The sequence below is a fragment of the Rousettus aegyptiacus genome, unplaced genomic scaffold (assembly GCF_014176215.1).
Source record: "Rousettus aegyptiacus isolate mRouAeg1 unplaced genomic scaffold, mRouAeg1.p scaffold_m13_p_2, whole genome shotgun sequence".
NCBI classification, from domain to species: Eukaryota; Metazoa; Chordata; class Mammalia; order Chiroptera; family Pteropodidae; genus Rousettus; species Rousettus aegyptiacus.
Window position 1 is genome coordinate 45,255,592 of NW_023416295.1, and position 24,964 is coordinate 45,280,555.

The 24,964-nt window shown below is 35.6% G+C and overlaps 1 protein-coding gene across 3 annotated transcripts in view; it reads left to right on the forward strand.

Moving 5' to 3' along the window:
* The first annotated feature begins 788 nt into the window (after nucleotides 1-788).
* The window catches only part of ATF2 (activating transcription factor 2), a 70,979-nt gene continuing 46,803 nt past the window's right edge, over nucleotides 789-24,964 (forward strand). For 2 of the 3 annotated variants that reach the window (XM_016134696.2, XM_036237293.1), the window contains exons 1-4: nucleotides 790-951; nucleotides 10,553-10,653; nucleotides 17,461-17,535; nucleotides 18,845-18,914. In XM_016134696.2, the coding sequence (XP_015990182.1) occupies nucleotides 17,504-17,535; nucleotides 18,845-18,914 (102 nt within the window). In that variant the 5' untranslated portion in view covers nucleotides 790-951; nucleotides 10,553-10,653; nucleotides 17,461-17,503. Of the gene's footprint in view, nucleotides 952-10,552; nucleotides 10,654-17,460; nucleotides 17,536-18,844; nucleotides 18,915-24,964 lie in introns of all 3 variants that reach the window. The other variant, XM_036237292.1, reaches the window with a different exon arrangement.

Below are 24,964 nucleotides of genomic sequence, written 5' to 3' on the forward strand. Positions count from 1 at the left end.
GCTTAGTAAAATTCGAACCAGCGCCATTCCGAGGAAAGACTTTTTCTTTTCTTTCTAAAACTGACTTATCTGGCTTTCCGGCTTTAAGCGCGTAGGGTGCTTGGGGGTTGTTTCTGGCAAACTCCGCCTCTTCCAAACCTCAGTTTAATCAAAGCTCTCTGTCTCAGGCTTTAAGGTCAGCCGGAAGGTGGGTTTAGGGGTGCACCTCCCTACGTTTTACCTTCTTTCTATCTGGGGCCGGGAAGTGACAGCAACGGAAACACCGGGTTCTCAGGACTGGGCTCGGGGGGACTCATTCGCTCTCACTCCAGCCATCCACAGCTTTTCCAGAGTTCACCTTTTCCTCCCAGCAAACGGTCAAACCCTTCCCGCGACCTCAACACACACACACACACACACACACACACACACACACACACACACACACACACACACACACACACACCGGCTCCACGGCCCCACACCCAGCCCGCCTCCAGCTCGCTGCCAATCACAGTCTTCCGCAGGTCCAGGCCCACCCGGACACCGCTCTCTGGGCTCTCTGGTCCCGCCCCCTCCAGAACTGCTTCCCGCCCTTCGGGCTCTTTGTCCAATCAGCATCTCATGAGTGTTCTTCGGTTCCCACCCCTTCCATCCCTGCCTTCCTGAAGTCCTGCCTCCTCTTGAGGCCTGACGGAATCACCTGACCCAGAGGCGCTCGGTCTGAAAGAAGGGAAGAAGGGGCGTATGCGTCAGGGGAGGGGCACGAGAAGAAAGTGGAGGGGGGGAATGCCGGGAGTGGGGCGGGGAGAAGGGTTGTCAATCCGATCTCGCGAGAGAGGACGGAAGCCTGTGGGAACCCGTGGCCTTTAAAGTGCCGTTCAGCCCTTTCCTCCAGGGGTAGTTTGTAAACACCGCTGAGTTCAGGCCTCCCTGGCGACCGAAAGAAGCATGAATTAGTGGCCTGGAAAGGTGAGTAGTGATGGGGAGAGGACCACAGGACCAGAGACTAGGGATACGGAGAAAGAAGGCACTAACATGGCGACGTTGCTCACCATAGTCCCCACCCCCCGCTTCCCATCACCTCGGGCGCTCCTGCCTCGATTCCTAGCCCTCGAGGCGACTGTGGCTGTGCTACCCCCTCAGGGGCCGCGCAGCGTCAGCTTAATGAGCCCTACCGGCCGGGCTGGACCGTTAGGTAACTGGTGTTCGTTGTTCTGGCCCCTCCCCGCTCGCACGCTTTCCTAACGAAGAGGAAAAATGGAATAACGGCTCCTCTTAGACCCCTCCCCCCGATTTATCTTCTTCTCTGGTCAGTTCAGAGGTCTCTGGCCCCACGTCGCATCCGCTCGGGGCTCAAGGAGACGCCTTCAGTTCTTGGATTGAGCAGGAAGAGGGTTGTTTCTGGTCTCCCCACCCAGAACTCAGTGGTTGGGGTCTGTGTGATGTGATGGCGGGGAGGAGGATAGGGAGGCGCGGCTGAAAATAGGGTCAGGGTCTCTGGCTGCGGCGAAGCATGATAGAATAAATGGTATGGAGATCCTGTCCTTTCTGCCCCCGCAACCCCCTACTTTTTCCCGCTGGGGCGCGGCTGAGGTGTGGGTACAGATTGACTCTTGTATTTTCCCCTGTATTTTACCTTCCTGGATATACTGCAGAGCTTCTGTTGGGGAAATAACCTGTGCTTTTCATTGATGCCCTAGGGACCAGAGCCGAGTATGTGCGTGTGTGTTCGTTGATTCTGTGTTCTCATTGAATTGACGCTGGAGGGAGGAGAGGGTGGAGGAGCTGGGACTATTTTTGTGCCCTTAGGTAGTGTAAAATTGTCTTTGCTTAATGAAGAGTCTTAAAACTGGTGAGGCCACGAGCACAACTGCAGTTAACATGGTGTTCAAGTAAAGGGATTTCTCCTGATGAACCTTAGGCCTATTGATTAATCCCTAAATTATGATGCGAATGCTACAATTTCTTAAGAATTTTAAATTGTGGGACCAGTAACAATACATAAGTTTATATATTTGAAATCAGAACAAAAACTGTTACTCTGAGAACACTTTTTGTCCTATTTGAAGAAATTCATAACCACTAGCATTGTCAGTAATAATCTCTCATGTATCCTTGGTCTATTGTATCAAAGCTATGAAGGTAAGAAGCTTGTTAAAAAGTCAGCCCTACACAGTTAAGTGCCCTGAAAGACACAGATAGTAGCAGTTCTATTTCCTAATTGAATTTTTTACTCTGACTTGAATCCACTGTAAATACTATTTTCAAAATTACAGGAACATTAATGTAAAGTATGTTTAAAAAAATAGACACTCTTCTAAAGGTCAAGAAACAGAATTAAGGAAGTTCATGGATCTTTAAAGCCATCAATAATTGAGTAACAATTAAGAATCCTAGAGTTTGTAAAGTATAAGAATCTTCCATATTTGAGAAGATACTACTGCCTTTAAGTTTTTAATTATTTAAAATACAGTATTGTGGTAATTTAGAATTTTAGCTGGTTATATTTTAATTGTTGGTAAGGAAGTAGCTTTCAGGGACTTTTGTATGTGTGTTTTTAAGGTTCATAACGCCTTCTGTAGATCTGATTGCATTTCCTAGAAATTCTTTTTTAAATACTTATTAGAATGTTTATTTCATATTCGGGACACTGTATTATAACCTCTTATTATATTCCAGAAATTCCTGTGTTTACTTTTTTACTTAGAGTATGTACTTCATATTTTTAAACTAAGGTAACAGTAGAAATGATTATCATCACAGCTCTTTAACAAATAATTTTCAGGGATGCTTTTTATTGGTATTCAAGATTTGGAAGTTATATGAATATCAAAAAATTATATGCCGTGCATCAGACATCTGCTACCCATAGCTAGCATTACCTCTCAAAAAATTATCTACATTTTTTCTACCTAAATTTTTATATTTTGGAACTGTTGAGTTTTAATGATTTAGATGTTCTCTGCGGGTATATAAATTTGATAGTTCATGTTTGATCAAGTTTATGGATCTTATTATCTGTGTCAGTCTAGGCAAATGAAACCTCTCGTTTAAAACCCAGTGAATAACAATAATTGTATATGTATCTGATCCTTATAGAAACCAATACTAAATAGTACTTGTGATACTATTCTCTGTAATTAAAATATACTGCAAAAAAACCCCAAAAATTGCATTGTTATAATCAGTAGTTAGTTTAACTTAGTATTTCTGTTTTTATATTATACTTAAACCTATAAAAACACAGCTAAAATGCCACGTTCTCAATGTAGTTTTTAACAGCGAGATCATAATATTTACCTATTTCTACCTGAGGGAAAAATCCCATAAAATATTTTATTTTTGTTCTGTTTCTTAAGCTCAAGGTTTAAAAGTTAGAATAAGGTATAGTTTCATAGAGATTTAAGCAAGTTTGTGGATCTTTAAAGCCAACAATAACTGGAGTTATTTTACATATACCGTATAAATATTTATCACAAAATTATGTAATTATAGATACATATATATTATTGTATACTATTTTCATTCTTTTAACAACCTTGACACTGGTATATTCATTTACATTTTTAAGTACATGTAGTGTTGCCTTTTTTTCTTCGTATTTTGGCTGTGGTAGTAAAGTAATTAAAAAATTTTTTTTTGCAATAAGAAATGATGTAAATAAACAATGCTTTCGGGGGGGGGGGCTTATTCACCCAGGTGTGTATTCTGTATCTTAAAGATAGTGGCTTTCAACCATTTTTTCTGTCTTAACACCTGAGGAATAGAATATCCTAGCAGTAGTGGTAGCTTGTTACCACAGGGATTCTCAAGATTAGAAGGGGAAGACAGGGTGGGAATGATTATAATTAGCAAAAGCCATTTGGCAAAGTATCAAGTGTATTTTGGTTATTTTGGTAGTATATAATTACCTTCATCTATAATTAAATGTATAAATATGTTACCTAAATGTTCTTTAGTTTGCCTAATTGATCCTCAGCCTTCGTTATTTCAGTTTTATAGCCTCGTTTTTCTAATTCTTCTGTTGGGGCAAGTGTGTTTTATTTATTGAACACTTGTTAAAATAGTGTTAATAGAAATCAACTCCAATTTTGCCGTACTAACAAATAATTGTTTTCATTATTTCTGTTGCCTTCTAATTTATACATATACATTATAGTTTTTACAGAATTATAATGAATTATATCATAGAGTTATCTTTTATTTATTTTACCTTTATATCGTTAGCATTTTTGTAGTACCTTTCTAGTATTTAATGGCTACATGATATTTACCAAATGAGTATTAAAATTTCCTCAGTGCCCAACAGGAAAATAATTGTCTTCAGTTTCTGCCTATTTTAACACTGAATTTAGCATCTCTGTGCATATGTCTTTTTTCTTATTATGAATTGTTTTCATAGTATACTAATCTCATATGATATCACTAGGTCAAAGGATATAAATGTTTCTACAGTTGCCAAATTTTTGCTTCCCCAAACAGTTGAGCAAGTTTACACCATCATTAGAATATGAATGCATTAATTTTGTCAAAATTTCACCATCTCTAGAATTGCACTTGTTAATAATGTAGAATTGCTTAATTAGGAATTATTAATGAAAATAAATTGCCTCTTTAGCAGTTTATTTAGTTTTGTTTAGCTGAAGCATATACTGTATATTTCATATTTTCTGTCATTTTATTGACTTTGTTTCTCTTAAAGATTCTGAGTCTAATAACAATAATTCTTAAATTTTATGCAGTTTTACATAGTTTACATGTTGGATGTCTTATGCTAGCTTGTTTTAATATAAGAGCTACTACCTGAACTATAGATTTATGAGTATTAAAATTCATACTATTTCCATATAGGTAACACTTGATATAAAGAATGTGCATATTGTAGCCAAAATGACTGAGTTATCGTTTGCTTGGTGTTGTTTTCTGGCATATAGTAATTATATAATCAGTGTTTTAAAATAGGAGTCAGGTCGTTATGGGTCTACCACTTAGTGTCTGTGTCACCTTGAGCAAATAATATAACTTCTCTGTGCCTCAGTTTCCTTATCTTTAATAATAATTAAGTCCTAGTTTGTGATAATTCAAATATGTATCTGCATTGCTTAAAACAGTGTCAGGAACTTAACGAATACTGAGTATATGATGTGGTAATTATTATTGTTAAATTTCATTCAGAAGTAATGATCTCTCATAGCCCTTCCAGGTATATGTGTGGTGTGGCTTGAAGGTAGTACATCAACCATCTGCTTGGTAGCTTTGGCAATATAATAACTTATAATTTGTGGCAGAACTTACCTTAGAATTTTCATAAATCTATGTGAGAAAATATCTCGTTTTTTGTTTCATATACCCCTCTTCTCCCCGAGTCGGACTTTGTCTATATAAAGATAATGCAATATAGCATATCCATATTTCGAGATGATAGAATTGTAATATGAATTCCATTAAATCCAATTATTTTCTTCTATTCCACCAATCCCACATATAAACATTTCAGTGAGAACTTTCATTTTTTCCTCTCCATAGAGATGATGGGTAAATTAAAACACCACATTTATATTGTTTGTTCTCTTCAATTCTTTACTAATTATTCAGCTAATATAACTACAACATTGGTTCTTAGCCAGTCTCAAGAGTCACTGGTGTCTTTTATCATTTGTAAGGAAAGTTTTTAATGATTGTTGAAATATAAGTGTTGCAATGAGAGTTTTTCCCACAATAATATCTCTTTCTACTTAAATTTTGACACAGAGAGAGAGAGACAGATGAGAGAGACAGACAGACAGACGAGCTTACCAGTGTTGAATTACTATACTACTTGGAGAGCTCTGAGTCTCTATTTTCTTTTTACTTTTTCAAAAGATAAATTTTTAGTAAGAAAAAAAGCAGTGATAGATGACTATGTTTTATACATCCACCTTGAGCAAAAATAATGTTGTGGACGTTATTTCATATAACATACAATTACCAAATCTAAAATTACATTACTAGTAAAAACTTGCATTAGCATTGTTTATATTTATAAACACTAACCTGCAGTTTCTTTGTATTTATATATTTCTAATGTTCTGTTGTAATTTTAAACTATAAAGCAAGTTCCTTTATATACCTAAGGATTAGAGATCTGGGAATAATTAAGGCTCACTTAAAAAAAGAAGTTTAACTTAAAAATTAGACTGCTGATATTCTCATTAAATCATATTTTGAGATATCGGTCTGATACTACTGTTCACATACTAATAGTGTACTTTCATGAATACAATATTGAGTAAAGTCTGTGATGCTCTTAGGTGTCTCATCAACTTTGAGGAATTTCATCAAAACTTTAGTATACTTGTGGAAGTTATGATATGTGTGAAGAGCATCTGTCATGTCTGCTTCAGTAGGAAAATATTAATTGTTTTCCGCATTAAATTTGGACTTATTTTTTTCGTATATCTGAGAAGTTTGATTTCCTTACCTTGATGAACTAAACATTATGTACTAAATAACTTTATGGGATAACATCAAATTTATGGGGTAACAATTAATGTAAAAGTCTTCTAAGAGTTAACACATGTAGTTTTCAGTTTCTGGCTTTAAAATAAGAAGATGGTAAGATTAGGATTAATTAAGCACATTTAATTAAAAATACAGTAAAACTTCTAATAAACTTAATAGATACTGTATGAATACTATGCACTATAACATGTATTTTACATACATTATTTTTATTTATTCTTTTTTGACAACCCTGAAACTGGTATATTGTTTCTTACTGGAGAGGATTGTATTGAAAGCATACCATTTAAAATTTTCGTAATATAAAAACTTAGATACTTTAACCTTGAAAAGAGAATGAAGTAGAATTAACTGATAGCTATAGGTTTTCAAACTCTTAGGTTTAAATTTGTTGTTATGTCCATTTTGCTGTTCCTAGGTGAGTCCTAGGATCAATTCTTGCATTTTGTGGTGCTTGACCGGGATATAAGAAAGAAATTATTGCACAAAGAAACCTGGCTATAAAGTGCTGCTGCCCTTGAAGCTTTGGGACACAGCTTGTCTTCTGGGTACCTTAACATTGTTGCTCACTCTATTAATTATCTAACTCTGCCACAAATTACCACATACTTTACATCTTAAAACGCAGATTTGTTTCACAGTTTTTTTAGGTCAGAAGTCCAGATGGCATAGCTGCATCCTCTGCTTAGGGTCTTGCAAAGCCAACATCAGTATGTAGGCAGAGCTGCATTTCTTTTTTGGAGTCTTTGGGGAAGAATCCACTTCTAGTTCATTGGAATTGTGGCTGAATGGAGTTGTAGGACTGAGGTCCCTCTTTTCTTGCTGATTGCCAGCCAGAGCTGGCCTTTGCTCCTAGAAGCTGAAATGCTTTCCGTGCTGCCCTCCTCCAGTAATGAATGGCAGGCCACGTCTCTCCCATGCTTCTAATCTCTGTGATGCCGCTGCCGAATCTGACTTCAGAGGGAGAAAGTTCTCTGCCCCTGTAATTAGTCTGGGCCCCCTGGATAACCCAGGATAATCTTCCTATTTTAGGATCCGTAATCTTTTTACATCTGTAAAGTCCGTTTTGCCATGTAACATAACCTGTTTATAGGTTTCAGGATACAGTATGGATATCTTTTGGGGACCATTCTGCCTACCATACTCATACACCCCTGAAACGAAATTTGATAAACCATGTACCCTTACACATTTCTAAGTTGATTCATAAAATTTTCATCATAAGTTTAAATAGTTGAAGAAAAGTATAATTTCTGGAGTTTGTAGATATTGACACCACTCTTTTATAAGTACCTAATTTTGATGGTGATTTGATGCTGTCATTGGTCTTAAAAGACAAACTTGAATTAATTCATCTTTAACAGTTAGAAAGTATCATTGTCCTTTTTCTTATTTTTGTTTAATTTCTACTTTAACATAATTTTATCTGAATCCAATGTATTTTAATGTTTTTAAGTATTTTGTTGATCACCTTATCTCTGTGACAAGTATGAATTAAACTTTTCCAAGTTTCTTACTATTTTCTCTTTGTTTTGTTCTCATGGAACTCTATCTTGATAGTGCATTTTTGGACAATATTTTGAGAATGAAAGAGGCAGCCATTAAATGAAAGCTTTTATTTTTTTCTGTTATTACACTGTACAATATATTTGAATTCAGAACATTCCTAATCACAGAGCAAAAAACACATCATTCTTAAAGCCATGCTTTAACAGAAATCCGAGACAGGGGAAGACGCAAGTCTGAGGTTTGATGGTACCATCATTAATGGAGGCTTTAAAACACTCCTTTAAATAATCGTCTTGTTCCACTGAGGTTTTTACAACCTGGGGCAATGCATTGTAATAAGATTTGGTCTGAGAGAGAGATAGGTTTCTTTTGAAATGTGGAAGAATAAGGACTTAAGGAACGTAGGTAGGCAGATCTTTTTTAGGAAGGCAAAGACAGGGAAGTTGAAGATACGGAAATTGATTTTTTAAAAACTTGACCTGCTCACACATTGTTTGGAAAGTCTTAGTTACCTTCAGTAATACATACACCTGTTTGAACACAGCAGCCTTGGAACACTCTCCCTGGTGCCTTTTACCTAGCATCTGTCCTCCCACGAGGCCAGAAGCCAACTTCTTTCTACTACCCAGGATTCCCCTTGAGTATATTAGACTTCTGACTCCATGTCCAAGGGAATTAATTCCTTTCTCACACCAATGTCTAACTTTTGGGCCCCATTTCCTAGCAAAATATCTACTTCTTTCCAGAATACTTGCCATTAGCAATGTTTACTCCCTTCAACAGAGAACTTACTCTTTACCCACAAGTTAATTATATCCAAATATAAGAAATACAAAAACAGCTAGAGTAGAGGCACTTGTTCTTAGAATTTCTGCTTCATTTACCATTCCCATTTTACATATGTATGGCTGAATATTCTGTTTGGTTCCCTTTCCCTTTAAGGAACAGTCTGTATATATAACAGTTTTGTTGCCAGTTTTGAAATGGGACGCTTTCTAGCTTCTGGTATTCACATCAAAAATTTAAACATATTAAGTGCTGTTTCAGCCAATCTTATTCAAGGTAAAGTACAACCCTTCTTTCCAACAGTCCGTGTAATAGGGAAACCTCCAAATTTCATACATGACCTTAATGGGAGCTCAGTCCTCAGATAATCATAGAGGAAACTCTTCTTTCCCTTTTACATCTCACTTCTGGGTCCACTGTCTTTTCCAAATGCATTTAGTAACTAAGCTCTTTCTTCCAAGTTCTTTCCCACTTTCACCGTGGGCACTTCCATTACTTACATAATAGTTCCATGTAATTATTTCTTTGTTTTGTAGACTGCTTAGATGAAGTTATCCTCCCAAACTACAACCACTTAGGTTGTTTCTTTTCTCTTGTATTGTTACTCTGGTCTTCAGATTGGACCCTTCTTCTATCACCTACAGATTGGCCTTGAATATTTAGAGTAGACCTTATGAACATAGATCTTGCTCCTTGGCCACTTGGCAGGACTTTCTGCTTCTCAGATCTCCCTTCAGTAAGCCTGCTAAGAGCTGCTAGGGCAGCTCTACCAGGTATCTAATGTAAGATGTTACATTTTAGAATGAGGTGAATATAATGACAGAAACAACTAATTGTCCACCAATATGTATTCTTCCCTTTTTCCTTTTTGTATTTGCTCTTAATTTGTAGCAAAATAAAGAATATATTTATATATATGGCAAAATAAAGAATATATCTCCCAACTTTTTCCTGCTAGCTATAGCCATGTGATTTAAGTTCTGGTCAATGGAATGTCAGAAGTTTCCTGTGGGATTTCTGAAAAGTTTCCCTAAAGGGAGGCTGTTTAAGTCATCTTCCCATTCTCCTTCCTGCTCTCTAATCAGCAGATGTAGTAGCTAGATCTGGAGCAGTTGTTTTAAACCATGAAGGTGATGCCACATGTAAAGGATGGCAAAACAATAAAATAGAAAGCCTGGGGTCCTAATGATTGTGGTTCTGGATGGCCTGTGTTTATATGAGAGAAATAAACATCTGATTTAAGCCATTGTTATTTTGAGTTTGCCGTCACTCATAGCTAAACCTAATCCTGATTCAGATATTAAACAAAAAAAGTCTAAATAAGCATATAAACTGGGTTCCATGGATGTTATGGTGCAGTACTGACACAAGAATTATTTGAGAATTTTGATGCTCAGATTCAGCGCTGCTATTTTATCTATCATTTATGACTACCTCTTTCTTCTATCATAGTAAAAAGTTTTATTTTTCTCCTTTCATCTAGATTCCATTGCTGTACTTTCATCCTTGAAACTGTTAAATCTCTGATAGGTGGCAGTGTGCCAGAAGTTATGGGAGGCCATAGGATAAACATCTTCCTGAAGCATTGAAGACTTAGGAGGGAGCCTTAATTTTTTAACAAAAAATAATAGAATGGAAGACAAAATTCACATATTTTTTAAAATATGAAATAAACATTTTTAAAAGGCTGTGGTGGAGTTGAACTGTATGAAGCTATTTCTTTAGATCTCACAGAGTAATGAGCTCACTCTTTTCTGCCTCTCTTCTGCAACAGGGATACTTAGAAGGAAGCCTGAGAAGCACAGCTTACTTGATTAGAGCTGAGGGATTCCTGGCAGCAGAGTGAATAAAGCTCATGGCCCACCAGCTAGAAAGGTAAGAGATTTTAAGCTTTTAATGCAAAAGTGGTCTTTTTAATTTTGCGATCATCTCTCAAATATTTCTGAATTCAACAGGTATTTTCCAGACAGTAGTCCTCAAATTGCTAGTGTTCTACCATACTGATAATGTTTAGTGGAAAAAAAAAAAAAATTCTGAGGTTCAGCAAATTTGAAAATGTCCTTTTGGAGCTACTGTACAGAGCAGCATATAATAGTACACTGAGGACTTGCACTGAAGTGTTTAATTTTGTTTAAACCCATAGAATCTTGAACTTATCTGACTAGAGAGCCTTCCATATAGCAAAGGGTTTCAAGATGAAAGTCCTGGTTCTCCTAGAATTTTATAAGGATAGTAACAGGAGTTAATTTGTGAGGTATTTTCCATATTTCCACAATATTTTGGATGAAAAGTATTACCCACTGTAAGGCTGTGCAAGCTAACTAAAATCTCAAATTTATTTGGATTAAATGATACCAACTAAATTTACTACCATGATTATTTCATGCTGATCAGAAATATTAATAAGCTACATAGTGCTTCATACATACCTTTAAAATATCTGTGTGGCAGCCACCATGTGCTGATGTTAAAAGTTATAAAGTACAGTGGTTTCTGTTCTCAAGCCATTTAAAGCTTGGGGATGTAGCTTCTAAAAATGGAGGGAAAATACTGATTTAATAAATGTGGCCTGTCATACCAAATGTTTCAAAACAGGATGGTGTGGTGATAGACTGTCAGGTAGATCAAGATACACAAGCAGATTGGCCTGTGCTGTTGTACCTGAATCTGGAGGTTTAGATCAAAAGAGAAACTATGTAAATGTGCAGTTACTCTAATCTTAACAAAAATTTGGAAAATAATTTAAATGTACATATATATTTGAAAAAGTGAACATTTTTAAGCAGGTATAAAAGGAAGAAAGGAGGCAACACTTGATAATTTTTTTCTTACACATTGCTGCTTGTTTAACTTATATGTTCAAGTCTACTGATTTGGTTAGAAGTATTTTCCATAAAATGTAAATTCCATGAGGATAGGAGCTCTGTGTTGTTGTATTCTGAGAAGTCTAGCACAATTCCTACCCTCTTGAACATAATAAATATCTATTGACTGAATGACTAAATGAGAGATCTGAATTTTAGGGTAGAGGGATAGGTAATGGAAGGATATCAGAGGTGAGTAGTGTCGACTAAGAAAAGGATGGATGAGTGGGAAGTGAGGGTATTCCAGGCTGAGAGAGAGAGCTGAGTAAAACCTGCACTAGAGGCAAGAGATCAGAAGGTAGCATAAGACAGAAGGTAGCATAAGGGAGGCAAGCAAGAGTCTTTCCATTCAAGGGTCTGGAAACAAAAATATGAGGCCTTATCCTAAGAGCATTTTTTTCATAAACTGTTCCTTTCCTCTCATTTCAATTGGTACTACTTGTGTTCAGACCACTATTCTCTTTTCTAAATTCAGTAGTAGCTTGTACTGGTTTTCTTATGCAAGATGTCTCCCTCTCTCATTCATCCTCCTCACTGCCATTAGTGATCTTACCAACATGCCCCTTTGATTATTAGTTCACCTACTTAAATTCTTTCCATTTTTTATGGCAGGGTTAGGGAAACTTTTTATTTAAAGGGCCAGACAGTACATATTTTAGACTTTATGAAGGCCACACTGCCCCCAACCAATTAAAAATATGAAAAATGTTCTTAGCTCAATATTTTGGCACAGGGCCATCATTTATAACCTCAGAGTGGGAGTAAGGATGGAATCAAAACTCCTTGCCAGGGTGTAATAGGCACTTCAAGATCTCTCTGGCCTTTCTTCTCTTCCTTCAGCCTTCTATCCCACGCTTCAGCCATCAGAGGTTCTTAGAGCTCCATAATTGTACTATGCTTTCTTGTGCTTTTACATGCTGTCTCCTCTGCCTAAAACATTGTGCCTAACTGGCTGATGCCTCTTTCATTGAGAAGACTAAGTTCAGGCATTACTTCCTTCAGTAGCCCTCCCATTCTCTCTCTCTAGGGTTGACTGGGTACTTGTCTTAGTTAGAAAATAGAAAAACAGTTAAATTAAGGTTTAAAAACAAAAAACAGGAGCCTCATACCCATGATACAGAAGACTCTCACATGACCCAGTCATAGACAGCTTAGTCAGGTATCACAGAAACTACGTTCCTTCATCTTGGCTTCATGGTTTCTCATCTCTGTTTTTCTGTGCATATCCTTTGCCTACTCCACTCTGGCTTTCATTAATTTCTTATGACAGAACATGACAGAAAATACCCATCAGTCCTGGTACAATTTTTGAATATCTGGTGCCCACCTCTGTTTTTTTTTTTCCCCCCCTTTTTGCAAATTTCCTGAAGAGGAAATCTGATTGGCTTAACTTGGCCAGGTGTCTCCACTGGTTCACCTGAGCCAGGTGTGTCAGGGTCTTCGATGTATAGGGTTGCCTTTTACTGGCAGTGTGGCTCTCTAAGGGGGTGTACAGGTACTGAGGAGAGATGACCGCTCCAGTGTACTCCTTACTCCCCTGTGTTCCCATAGTGTCTGTGTATGTCTTTTTATGTATATCACTGAATTAATAGTTTTATTTTCACTTGTCTTTTTTAATAAGCTGATTTTGAGGGCAGGGACCATATCTCTTATTTTAAAGTGGTATTGGATACAAATTAGGCAGTCAAATGTTTTTCAAATAAATTTCATTAAAAATCATTTGTATTATATATATTTAGGAATGCTGTCCCTTGTATTGAGCATTTGGTATTACCCTTATTTTAGAAATCTGCTTTGAAACATGTTTTAAACGTAAGAGGTTATAACATTTATAGTTCTGTAATCAACTAACTAGATCAAATTCACTTTTTAGAACCTAGAAATTACTGAAGTTAGTCACAAGAAATTTATTCTTTCCTATTTTTTAAGATCTTTTTACCCACACTATTTTCTATGAAGTGAATTAGTTTCCTTCTTACCTGTTTTTAATAGAAATATAAGAAAAACACATATTTTTACTAACCAAATCATTCGAATGATAGAATTCAAAAGGGCCCGGGAATATTGATACCACAGTAACAGATCTAACCCACATTGCCTTAAGTCTTTATTCAGATATGGAAATTGTTCTAGTGTAGTATGATTTTGTTTGCTTTTAACCTCGCAGTACCTAGCATAGTTTTTCTACTCTTCAACATCTCTTAACATGAAAGTTATAAATCAGAAACAAACAGAGAATTGTTAGAGAATCTCTATATTTTATAATATTTTTCTCATATAACTACTATTACAAACTATATACTAATTATGTTATATAGTGAATTATTATAGTGCATATTATTTACATAGAACTTAAACTCCTATAAGATTTTTTTAATTTAAAATTTAAAAATTTTAAAAATTTTAAAAATTGTTTTTTTAGTTCAGAATCTTTTAAGTTGTCAGCAGGATGTCCCATTATCCCCAAATATTTTGTTTTCTCCAGTAAGATATTCTCCTACAAAACCACAATATAACCACAAAAATCAAGAAATTAACATTAATATATTATTACCATCTAATTTTCATATCACATTTATGTTTTGCCAGTTATTCCAATAATTTCTTTATAGCAAGAGGATTCAGTCTAGAATCTTACATTGGTGTTAATTGTTATGTCTCACTGGTCTTCAGTCTGAAACAGTTCTTCAGCCTTTCCATGATGACTTGAACATTTTGGGGAATTACAAGCCAATTAGTTTGAACAGTTTACCTCAGTTTGGGGTTGTGTAATATTTCTTGATAATTAAGTTTAGTATGTGCTCAGTATGGCTGTCATAGAAATGATGGTATGTCCTCGTTGCACCCTTTAGGGGTCATACGATATTGATTTCCCTTGCTTCTAGTGTTGTTAACTTGGATCATTGGAGTAAGGTGATGTTTGCCAGGCTTTTGTACTATAAATTACTCCTTTGCCTTTAGTAATTAAAATGTATTTTATAGGGAGATACATTGAAAGGATGTAAATATCCTATCTTATCAAAGTTTCAGTTTATTCTTTTTATATCAGTATGAATTAATGAAATCTTATTTTATTCACGATATGACCCACTACTATCATATATTTTGATTCTCAAATTGTCCTAGATTTGGCCACTTTCTGGCCAAATCTTTACTTTCTGAGACAAGATATGCAAGGCCCTTCTGTACTTTCCCTGCCCCAGCCCTGGAATTATCCAAATTTTCAAGGAGCTCAAGTTCCTTTTGGTGGAGATTGGTATTTAGACATCAAGATCTGGGTGCTAAGTGGGCTTCTAGCTATTGGCGATATCAGTGTTCCAAAGCCCTCTCAGTGGACACAGCTAGAGAAACATATATATATGTGTACACATTATCTATATTTCTGTATCTTTATATCTATACTGAAAGTCATGAGTTCACACCAGTATTTCCAAATCTCATCTAATACAAAGGTTTGTTCTGTATAATTAATTACCTTCACTCATAATGCGAATTCGCTTTCACCCACCACATCCTTTATATTTACTTGTTCATTTAATTCCTCTGTGTGTATATAATGAATTACATGTTTTTACTAGATCCTTTTCTCCTCATCAAGCAGATGTCCTTTTGCTTAGGCCCTGATATCCTTTGCTAGACTAGTGCCAACCCTATTCCTTACTTTGGGGATAACTCCTCAACCTGCTTGGACACTGACATCCCACATCAGGCTGTGTACCCCCTCCACATATTTTCGTCACCCAACTCAGACTCCCCTCCAGCACAAACCCCTTCCCCTCCCCGTAGACACCTTTATCACCCTGTCCAGGCTCTGACACTCTGCACTGGGCTGCCTTCTATGAAGATATCCTTATATTTTTTTTGTTCTGAGGGGTTGGCTTTCATATTAATTTTAAGTTGTAACTGGTCCTTGCCAGTTAATTTCTTCATTTGCTTCTATTCATCTTTTCTTAAAGTGTTCTATACTATTTTCTAATTGGCATTTTTATTATGTATGATTTTAATAGGTCAGTGGAATAACTGACCCAAAAGAGTCTGTCTATACTATTTTTTTAAGGGTGGTTTATATAAACTTTCTGGTTGGTAGGTATAGAATAGCAAGGTATAGTAGTTGGTATGCTTAGTAGAGCAAGGCATACCAGTTGGTAGGCACAATATAACAGTAGAAGGATTCTTGTCCCATTATTTACCTTGAGTAAGTCATTTCACCCTTTGGAACCTGTAGGTTGAGTAGTTAGGACCAGATCAGGAACACAGTGAGGTACATGATCAGAAATCCATATCATAAGAAAGAGCCAATGATCTATACTGAAGAGAGAGAATATTGGACTAACATTTTCTAAGAATCCGCAAAGAAAGCATTTCTGTATGAAAAAGTTCAGCCTCATTAGGGTGTCAAGATATGCAACTTTAAAATTAGATATTTTTCTCTAATCTGACAAAAATGTTAAAAAAAATCTGGTGGTGTGGGTGTTGAGAAATGAGGTCTTTCTATATACCACTTGTAAAGCGAAGTCAATACTATATATTTGAGGGCAGAACAATATAAATTAAAAGCCTTAAAAATATGTCTTCAGTTTGACTGCAGTCCTCTTCTTCTCCTAGACTGGAAGTTTCTCAAGTGCAGGGACTTTTTTCAACTTTGTATTTTGGCATTTATTTGGTGTTTTAATGTTTCTGGAATTTAAGTTTAAATATTGCTTTGGTTTTTAAAAGCAATATAAACTGCATTTTGTTATTAGTTTTAGAAGGTTTTTGTTAGGTAAGGTGAACTAAACTTATTTTACTTGTTCATGTCTAATGGCTGTCTATTCATTCCTTAATATTTAATGAGTAAATGATATGAACAAGGCACTGTTTTAGGTAGTTAACCTGAAGATAAGTTCCTTGCCCTCACTGAGCCCACATTCTACTGGTAATGACAGAAGGATAACCTATATAGGTTATTCTAGTATTCTTTTCCCTCTTCTCACAGACAGTATTGTAAAGTTGGATGTAAATGAAGAAATGGAATCCTACCAGATACAAGTTTTGCCTAAGGCCAGGGAAAACCTTTCTTCTTCCCATCTCCCATACCAGATAACTCTTGACTCCAGGATTCAGAACTGTGGCTAATTACACATTTCTCTACACGAATTATCTACTTTTTCTGACATTCTTGACACCATAATTTTATAAGCAAAATTATGAAAAATAAGATTTTTTTTCTCTGTACCATTGGCTTATTTGAATAAGTGTAGTTACTCTCATCGCCACCAGATAGGATTTCAATGATTATAAGATGAAATAGTATTAGCAGAATTTTGAAAATGGACTGCTGACCTGTATAGTTTTAGTATATTGTACTTGTCCTTAAGATAATAGCTAATAAGTAAGTTATAAAGTTATGCTTATATAGACTAACTACATTATGGAACAAATAGGTTTTTATGAATTAGACTAAGAACCTGACCGCCACCAACTACATTTTAAAAACTTTAAAAGCCTTCTGAATAGGTATTTTGAAATACTAGATCTCATCTTTTTCAGGCTTTTCACTCTTTCACTGGTTGCTCTTCAACCATAGCCATAAAGGCTGAATTAAATGTTTCTTCCTCCTTTACCCTCTTTGTGGTGGAATTGGATATATTAATATATACCTTTGTTTAAGGCATTTACATCAGTGTTCATAATTCAGAAACAGTACTCTATTATAAAAGATTCTTAATGACTGGATTTCTGGATAACAGTAATATTATTGAGTGTTTTTACTTTCTACAGTGTTTCAAGAAATGTTTCAAAACTATTATTACCAGTGGGAAACCACTTTGTTTTTCAGTATCCTTGCCATGAAAAAAAGGACGTGATAAGTTACTCAACTTATGAAATTCAAGTTACGTGTGAATTCTGCCAGGTATGTATGCAATATTTGGTATTTTTAGCCATTTTAAATATTTTAGATTATAAAAATTTTCAAAGGTTGTTTCTAAATAAATATTTTAGTGTTTTTCTTAAAAAAATACATATCTAGTTGTAGTTAGCTGATACTCCTATTGTTTTTAAATTATCAAACAGAGCATCAAAATATACTTAACTGTCACAGACATAATAATACTAGTCCCATGAGATATTCTGTGAAAAGAGGTTCAAATAGCAATGGATGTGGCAAAATGCCATATTCTCCGTGCTCCTCTAATCATTGTACTTGAACATGTTAATGATTCTGAAAAGTCCTACCAAAAAAATTACTGCAGCATTTCCCAAATTTTTTGGCCACATACCTTTTTTCTGTAATAGTTATTGTTATCCTATTGAAAATGCTTTGGGAAACTGCTGTGAAAGGTAATAAGCTAGTGTTGAAAAGGAGCAATGTTATAGAATTTTTAGTTGAGTCAAATACAGTTATTATATATGAAAGTTCTAGAAAGAAAGCAAAAACAAAATAAAAACCAAGTTTATAGAAGAAATAATTAGGAACTTAAAATCTAAATTGAAAAGTAGGAATATAATCGTGACTCAGAAAAGTCTTTTTGTAGTTGTTTTGTTCAAATCAGGATCCAAAAAGGTCACCATATTGCATTTGTTATTATGTTTATTAAGCCTCTTTTGACCTAAAACCGGTTCCTCCCTACCTCCTCTCTTCTTTTGTTCCCCATGGTATTTATTTGTTGTGAAGAGATCAGGTCTTTAGTCCTACAGAAGTTAGCTAATTGCAACTTGGTATCGTTTTACATGATTTTACGTGTTTGTCACCTGTATTAGAGTCAAGTTTGACTTTTTCCCCCAAGAATACTTCATGTTCTTTCCATTGCATCACTACAGGAGGCGCATAATGTCTTTATGTCCTAATTTAAGACTGACCTGTGAGTTCAGGTGCTGTTAGCCTGATCCAACCTAAAGCCATTATTTCATTGGAGATTAAAGTGGTGATTTTCTCACTGCAGTGTTTTATTCTTTCTGCAATTATACTGTTGAACAGAACAAATTTAGCCTGATAGACTAGAGTTCCTAACTTTTTTTCTGTAGTATAAAATCTGCATGTTACATATATTTGTATACTCAAGATGGAAGAGAGGGTTAAAATGTCAGTAAACGTGTTCTATGTCATATCCAAATAAAGAGTTAATAAACTTAATGAAAATAAAATATAACATTTTAAATTACTCTTTATTTGAAAATCTGTACTGTAAAACATTTAGCCATCTTTTAATGTTTTATTATAGGCAATACAAGGACCTGTGGAATATGAGTGATGACAAACCCTTTCTATGCACTGCCCCTGGATGTGGCCAGGTAATATATAAATTACTTTAAATCATTTTGTATATTCACTTTTATTAAAACACTGATGACAGTATACGTTATCATTAAAAGGATTCTCTTACAATGTTTTGTACAGTTGTGGAGTTAAATGAAAATAACCCAGAAAAATTTTAGAAAGAAATTTTTCTTTTTCCTCAATAGCATTATCTGAGTTTTTAAAAATTCAGTCTAATATAAGGTGAAAAAAATGAAGTCATATAATGGAAAAGTAGAAAACCTGGACAGAATCCAGGGTTTAAAAGTAGTTTCATTTGACCATTATTGGTTGAAAATCATTGTGAGCTGTCAAAATGGAAATCAGATGTACATTGTCTTATATGAAAATTATTTTACTTGTGAAACTTATGAAATTAACTAAAATGTTTACTAATGTATTAATGTTAAGTCTAACATCTTTAATACAGAGCATGTGTGGAAGCATTTTCAGAAAATAATACCTCAGTTTGTTTCAGAAAATAATATTTTAGTGTTTTTTTAACAGACTATTCTTTTATTAATCTGTTGCTATTATAATTAATCTACTCCTAAAATAACTAGACACTAGGAATGGAAGAATAAATTTAATGTGTACTGAAATTATACTTAAATATACAAACTATAAATGGTGAGCATTAAAGTGTCTTATTGGTTCTTATTTGTTTTGTTTAGTTCATACTTTTTAAATTTTTTTAGTTCATATTTTAAATTGAGAAATATTTGATATACAGTAAACCTCACATACTTATAGTGTATAATTTGATGCATTTTAACATATATATACCCATAAAATCAACATAATTAATATAGTGAACAAATTCATCATCCCAAAAGTGTCCTCATGCTCATGTTGTCCCTTCCACTCCTCCTACTCCTGTCAACCACTGATCTGCCTCTGTCACTATATTTGCATTTTCTAGAGTTTTATATAAATGCAGTCATACAGTAGGTACTTTTGTCTGGCGTCTTTCATTTTACATAAGTGATGTATAATTTCTCCATATTACATGATCAATAGTTTCTTTTCATTGAGGAGTAGTGTTTTGTGATTCTGCAGTTTTTCCAAATATTTGTAGACATTTGCCTTATTTCTAGTTTTTACGTATTACAAATAAAGCTCGTGTGAATATTCGTGTACAAGTCTTTGGACACATTCTTTTCTCTTGGGTAAATATGTAGGTATGTAATGGTGAGATCATACGATACATATATATTTACTTTTTAGGAAATTGACAAAGTGCTTTCCAGAATGGATGTAACACTGTACATTCCCACCAACAATGTTATAGATCTTATTCCACATCCTTGCCAAATTTGGTGTTGTCAGTCTAATTTTAGCCATTTTCATTGTGTGTATACTGATATATCTTGTGATTTTAATTTGTATTTCTTTGATGACTAAAAGATGGGCACTGTTTTGTGTGCATATTGGCTGCTTGTATACCACATTTTTTGTGAAATATCTTTCGAAATCTTTTGCCTGTCTTTTTTTCTTTCTGGTCATTTTAATGAGGACCCCTGGCTATTCATTCCTTGAAATACAATTGACTTGCTCTCCTCTTATTTTTATAATAGACACTTCAACCTAGACCACGTTTATTTGGCTAATAAGAAATGTCAGGAAGAACTGGAACTTTTCTGAGTGCCCCTATTAAAACTGAAAACATGACACCCTGTCTTTTACATGAGCTGTAATCATTTACATTGGTCTTATTTTGCCTGTTTTTAAAAATTGGGTTGTCTTTTAATTATTGAATTGTACGAGTTCTTTATATATCCTGAATACCAGTCCATTGTCAGATAGTTTCTTCAAGTCTAGTTAGCATCTTAGTTTTCTTAATATCTTTTGGTGAACAGATGCTTCCAATTTTAATGAAGTCTAATGTGTTAATTTTTTCTCTTCTGTGTTTGTTGCTTTTTGTGACTTGTTTAAGAAACCTTTGCCTACCCTAAGTCACAGATATTCTCCTCTGTTTTTCTCTGAAAGCTTGGTTTTTTATTTAGATTTTTTCCATCTTGAATTAATTTTTGTATTTAGTGTGAGGTAGGAGTTGAAACTTAATTTTTTCCCATATGGTTTTTCAGATATTCTAGCATCATTTGCTGAAAAGATTTTTTTTTTCATTAAATTGCTTCAGCTTCTTTATTGACAATCAAATGATAATATAAATGTGGGTCTATTTCTGAGCTTTCTATACTGCTCTTTTCATCAATCTATCAACTTTTATACCAGTACCATACTGTCTTGATTACTCTAGCTTGTCAGTAAGCTTTCCAGTAAGGTAGGGTAAGTTCTCCAAATTAGTTTTCCTTTTTCAAGGGTGTTTTGGATACTCTGAATTATAGTCATTCTGGTGAGGGTATAGTGGTATCTCATTATGATTTTAATTTAACATTTAATTTTAATCTAATGATGTTGAGCAGGGTAAAGATAGGAGTTACTGGGGTTGTTGCTCTTTTAGATAGATTGATCAGGGAATGCCTCCCTGATAAGATGACATTTAAATAATGACATGATAGTGTAAGAGCAAATCCTACACATACTTGGGGTAAGAGGTTTCCAGACAGAAGGAACAACAAATATAAAGGCCGTGAGGAGTGAATGGGTTTGTTGTGTTTAAGAACAGAAAAGATGATTGTCGTGGCTAAAACATATAGCGGTCAGCAAGGAGAAGGGTAAAAATGAGGTCAGAAAGATAGGGAGAAAAAAGAGTCACTATCCTGTTGGGCTTTGTACAGCGTGATAAGGTATTTGAGTTTTATTCATAGAGCAGTGAAAAGCCATTACTGAGCTAAGAGTGGAAGCAGGTAGAGTATAGACTGGCAGCAGTCAAATGAGAAATGACAGCAGCTTTGACTAGGTGGTAACAATGGACATAGACATATACTGATTTGACATTTTGGAGATATATTTGATGTCTATTATTTTTATAAATTCAGGAAAGCTAAAAATAACAGTTCCCAGAATCCCTTGCAAGTAGAATTCTGGATATGATTTTAGGTTCCACCCACCAGATTTTTTCATTTTGGTAAATCACATTTACTCCTTGGATTAAGACTGAGTTAAGTGGAGAGAGGGGTGGCATTACTCAAGATATCTATTTTGCTGTAGTAGATTGAGCAAACACAACATGATTCTGTAATCCCTGGATTGCAGTGAATGCAGTATGTTTCTAGAGGCAGCGTTTAGACAATGACCAGTTTTGCTATGTTGTTCTAGGAATTGTTCTTAGAACTTCAGTCTCAAACAAGCCCCTAATTCCTTCTCCTTGTCTTTTCTTAAAGTAGTAAGAATTGTTTGTTATTTTGTAATTGACTTATCACTAATGTTATTTTTCAATAAAAAGCATTACATTTAAATTTAAATTCAGCAAGACAAAAAGAAACCTATTGCTGAATATAAGAATATATGTTGTGTATTGTAAGATTATTTCTTAAAAGGCCTCTCTAATAAAAAGGAATACATTGAGAGAATTGTTTTTTAGACTCCTTATTATGAAAGGAGTTAACATTCATGCCTCTTACCTCTCCTAATGCCTGATAATTATCCTTTTTTACATTTTCAAAATTTATAATACATTTTGATAATCTATAATTCCCATATTTGCTTAGTTTTACTTCTGTATTTAAATAGTATAGAGAAGAAGGGAGAGAACTAAGTTTTAAGACACTCCAGTGTATAGAAGTCAGAAATGGGGAGGGTGGTGGATGGAACAGGAGACTAAGAAGCAAAGACAATGAAGAAAATTATGTCCTGGAAGTCAGAAAAAGTGTTTCAAAGTAGGGGAAACAATGGAGTCATAGAGTTGATAGGATATGGTGAGAATTCAGTAATTACTATCAGAGGTTATTAGATACCTTAATAAGAGTAGTTTCAGTGAAGTGGCAATAACAATGTGGTCAGAATGAAGAAAAGGGAGAACCAGAAGTGGAGACATTATAAGAAAGCTAAGAAAGCTCTTTTTTGGAGTTTAGCTTAAAGGGAAGAGTAAAATAAAGCTGGAGGAAGATTAAAGATGGAGATTTTTTGTTTGTTTTGCATTTTAAGGGGTAATATCACAGCATATTTTACATCTCAGAGAGAGGGATTGTTGCAAGGTTGGGGTCCGTAAGTAAATAAGAGAGGATGGCATCCAGTGCTCAGGTAGCGGGACTGGCCTTAAATAGCACCACAGGCAATCCATAGTCACTGAGTGAAAAGCAGGGAAGAGGTGTGGAAGGTTTGACTATGGAAAAGAAAGCATACAGATATATTTCCTTTGATATTGTCACCATAAAAAAACTATGTTTCTGTTTATTCCATTGTGCAAAAGAAATTACCTTTAGAGGCTATATCATGTGTTGTTTTAAATAATCTTAGGGGTGACACATTTTTAGCCACTTGTATTAGGATACAGGTTAAGACAGAAACTCAATCTAACAATAACTTTAACAGTTCCGGCCGGCCGGCGGCCGCCTGAAGGACCGGAAGGCCAGTCTGCAGGGCACGGAAGGGCAGGCGGGCCGGAAGGAGAAAGGGAGTGGAGGTGCGGGGGCGGGTGAGGGGAGAGCGGGAGAGGAGAGATAGAGATGAGAGGATAGGAGAGGCGAGGAGGGGAGGGGAGGGAATGTATTTCGGGGGGAGGGGCCGGACCTTTCGGGGCGGCTGTTTATGTGATGGGGAGGGGGAATGAAAGCCAGGACGGACGGACTGGGGCGGAAGAAGTAAGGACTTAAAGAGAAAGAAAGGAGGTGAAGAGGATGGAAGGGAGAGAGAGGCGAGAGAGAGAGAGAGAGAGAAAAAGATAGCGGGAGGAAGAAAGAAAGGGAGGAGGAAAGAAAGGAAGGAATGCAAAAGAGCTGAAAGCCGTTCTAGAATCAATCCTAGAACCCCTTCTTTAACCTCCCCTTCTCCCTTCTTCCACTCCCTCCCCTCCCCTTCCCCTCCTTCTCCCCCTCCCTCTCCCATTCCTCTTCCCTCCTCCTCCTACTCCGCTCCCTTCCCCTCCCCTCCACTTCCCACAACCCAGAAGTAAGAGTTCTGAGCAGGCTGGCTCTCTGCTATCTTAAACATGCGACTTCCATTTCTAGGTCCAAGATGGCTGTTCTAGCTACTCTCATCAAGCCTACATTCCACAATAGGGAGAGAAAAGGAAAAGCAGAGCACACACACATATCCACCATTTTAGGCGCATTAACTAGAAGTAATGCAAAAAATTTTAACTTATTCTTTTTGGCCACCTAATTATAAAGAAGCTAGAAAATATAGTGTTTATGTTCTGGGCCACAAAGTACTTAACTAAAATTCGGAAGTTGTGTTCTTGAAGGAGAGAAAGTAATAGATATTGAGGGACAGCTAGCAGTCCTTGTCATAGTTTTCAGAGATGATGTTGCATTGGGGGGACATAGCAAAATGTCATTTGAAGCCTGAATCTTGTTAAACTGGGTATAGTAAATCCTCCATGTTGTTGATCAGTTTTTTGACTTTAGGCCAAATGACATGTAATGAAACCAGTTGTACCGTAGGCAAATGTATAAAAACAAGAGTTGAGTTCCTATAGCATTTCATCAATATTATAATGAGACACACAAAACACAATATTCAAGGACCTGCTGTAATACATTTAAAGTTTAGAACAAAGTTACCAAAGTCTGGGAATAGTAATCAATAATGTATCAGTGTTATTTTCTTAGTTTTGATAAATGTACTCTGCAGTAAGGTAAGATGAGGACATTCGGGGGAACTGAAAATGGGGAATGAATATACAGGAACTCTAGTACTATCTTTTCAACTTTTCTGTAAATTTAAGTTTTTCAAAATATAAAGTTTATTCAAAACCATCACTAAAACTCTGCCCCAGAAACACACACACACACACACACACACACACACACACACACGCTGCCTAAGTTTGAACCCAAGCCTACTCTTGCATTACATATGTAGTGAATCATCCTTAAAAAGAATGTTCAGACTTTAAGGTATATTCGAATACAGGTTTTTGCATGTTATCTTTTCAATTAACATAAAAAAGTTTTTATTTCCCTTTAATTACAGAAGTACC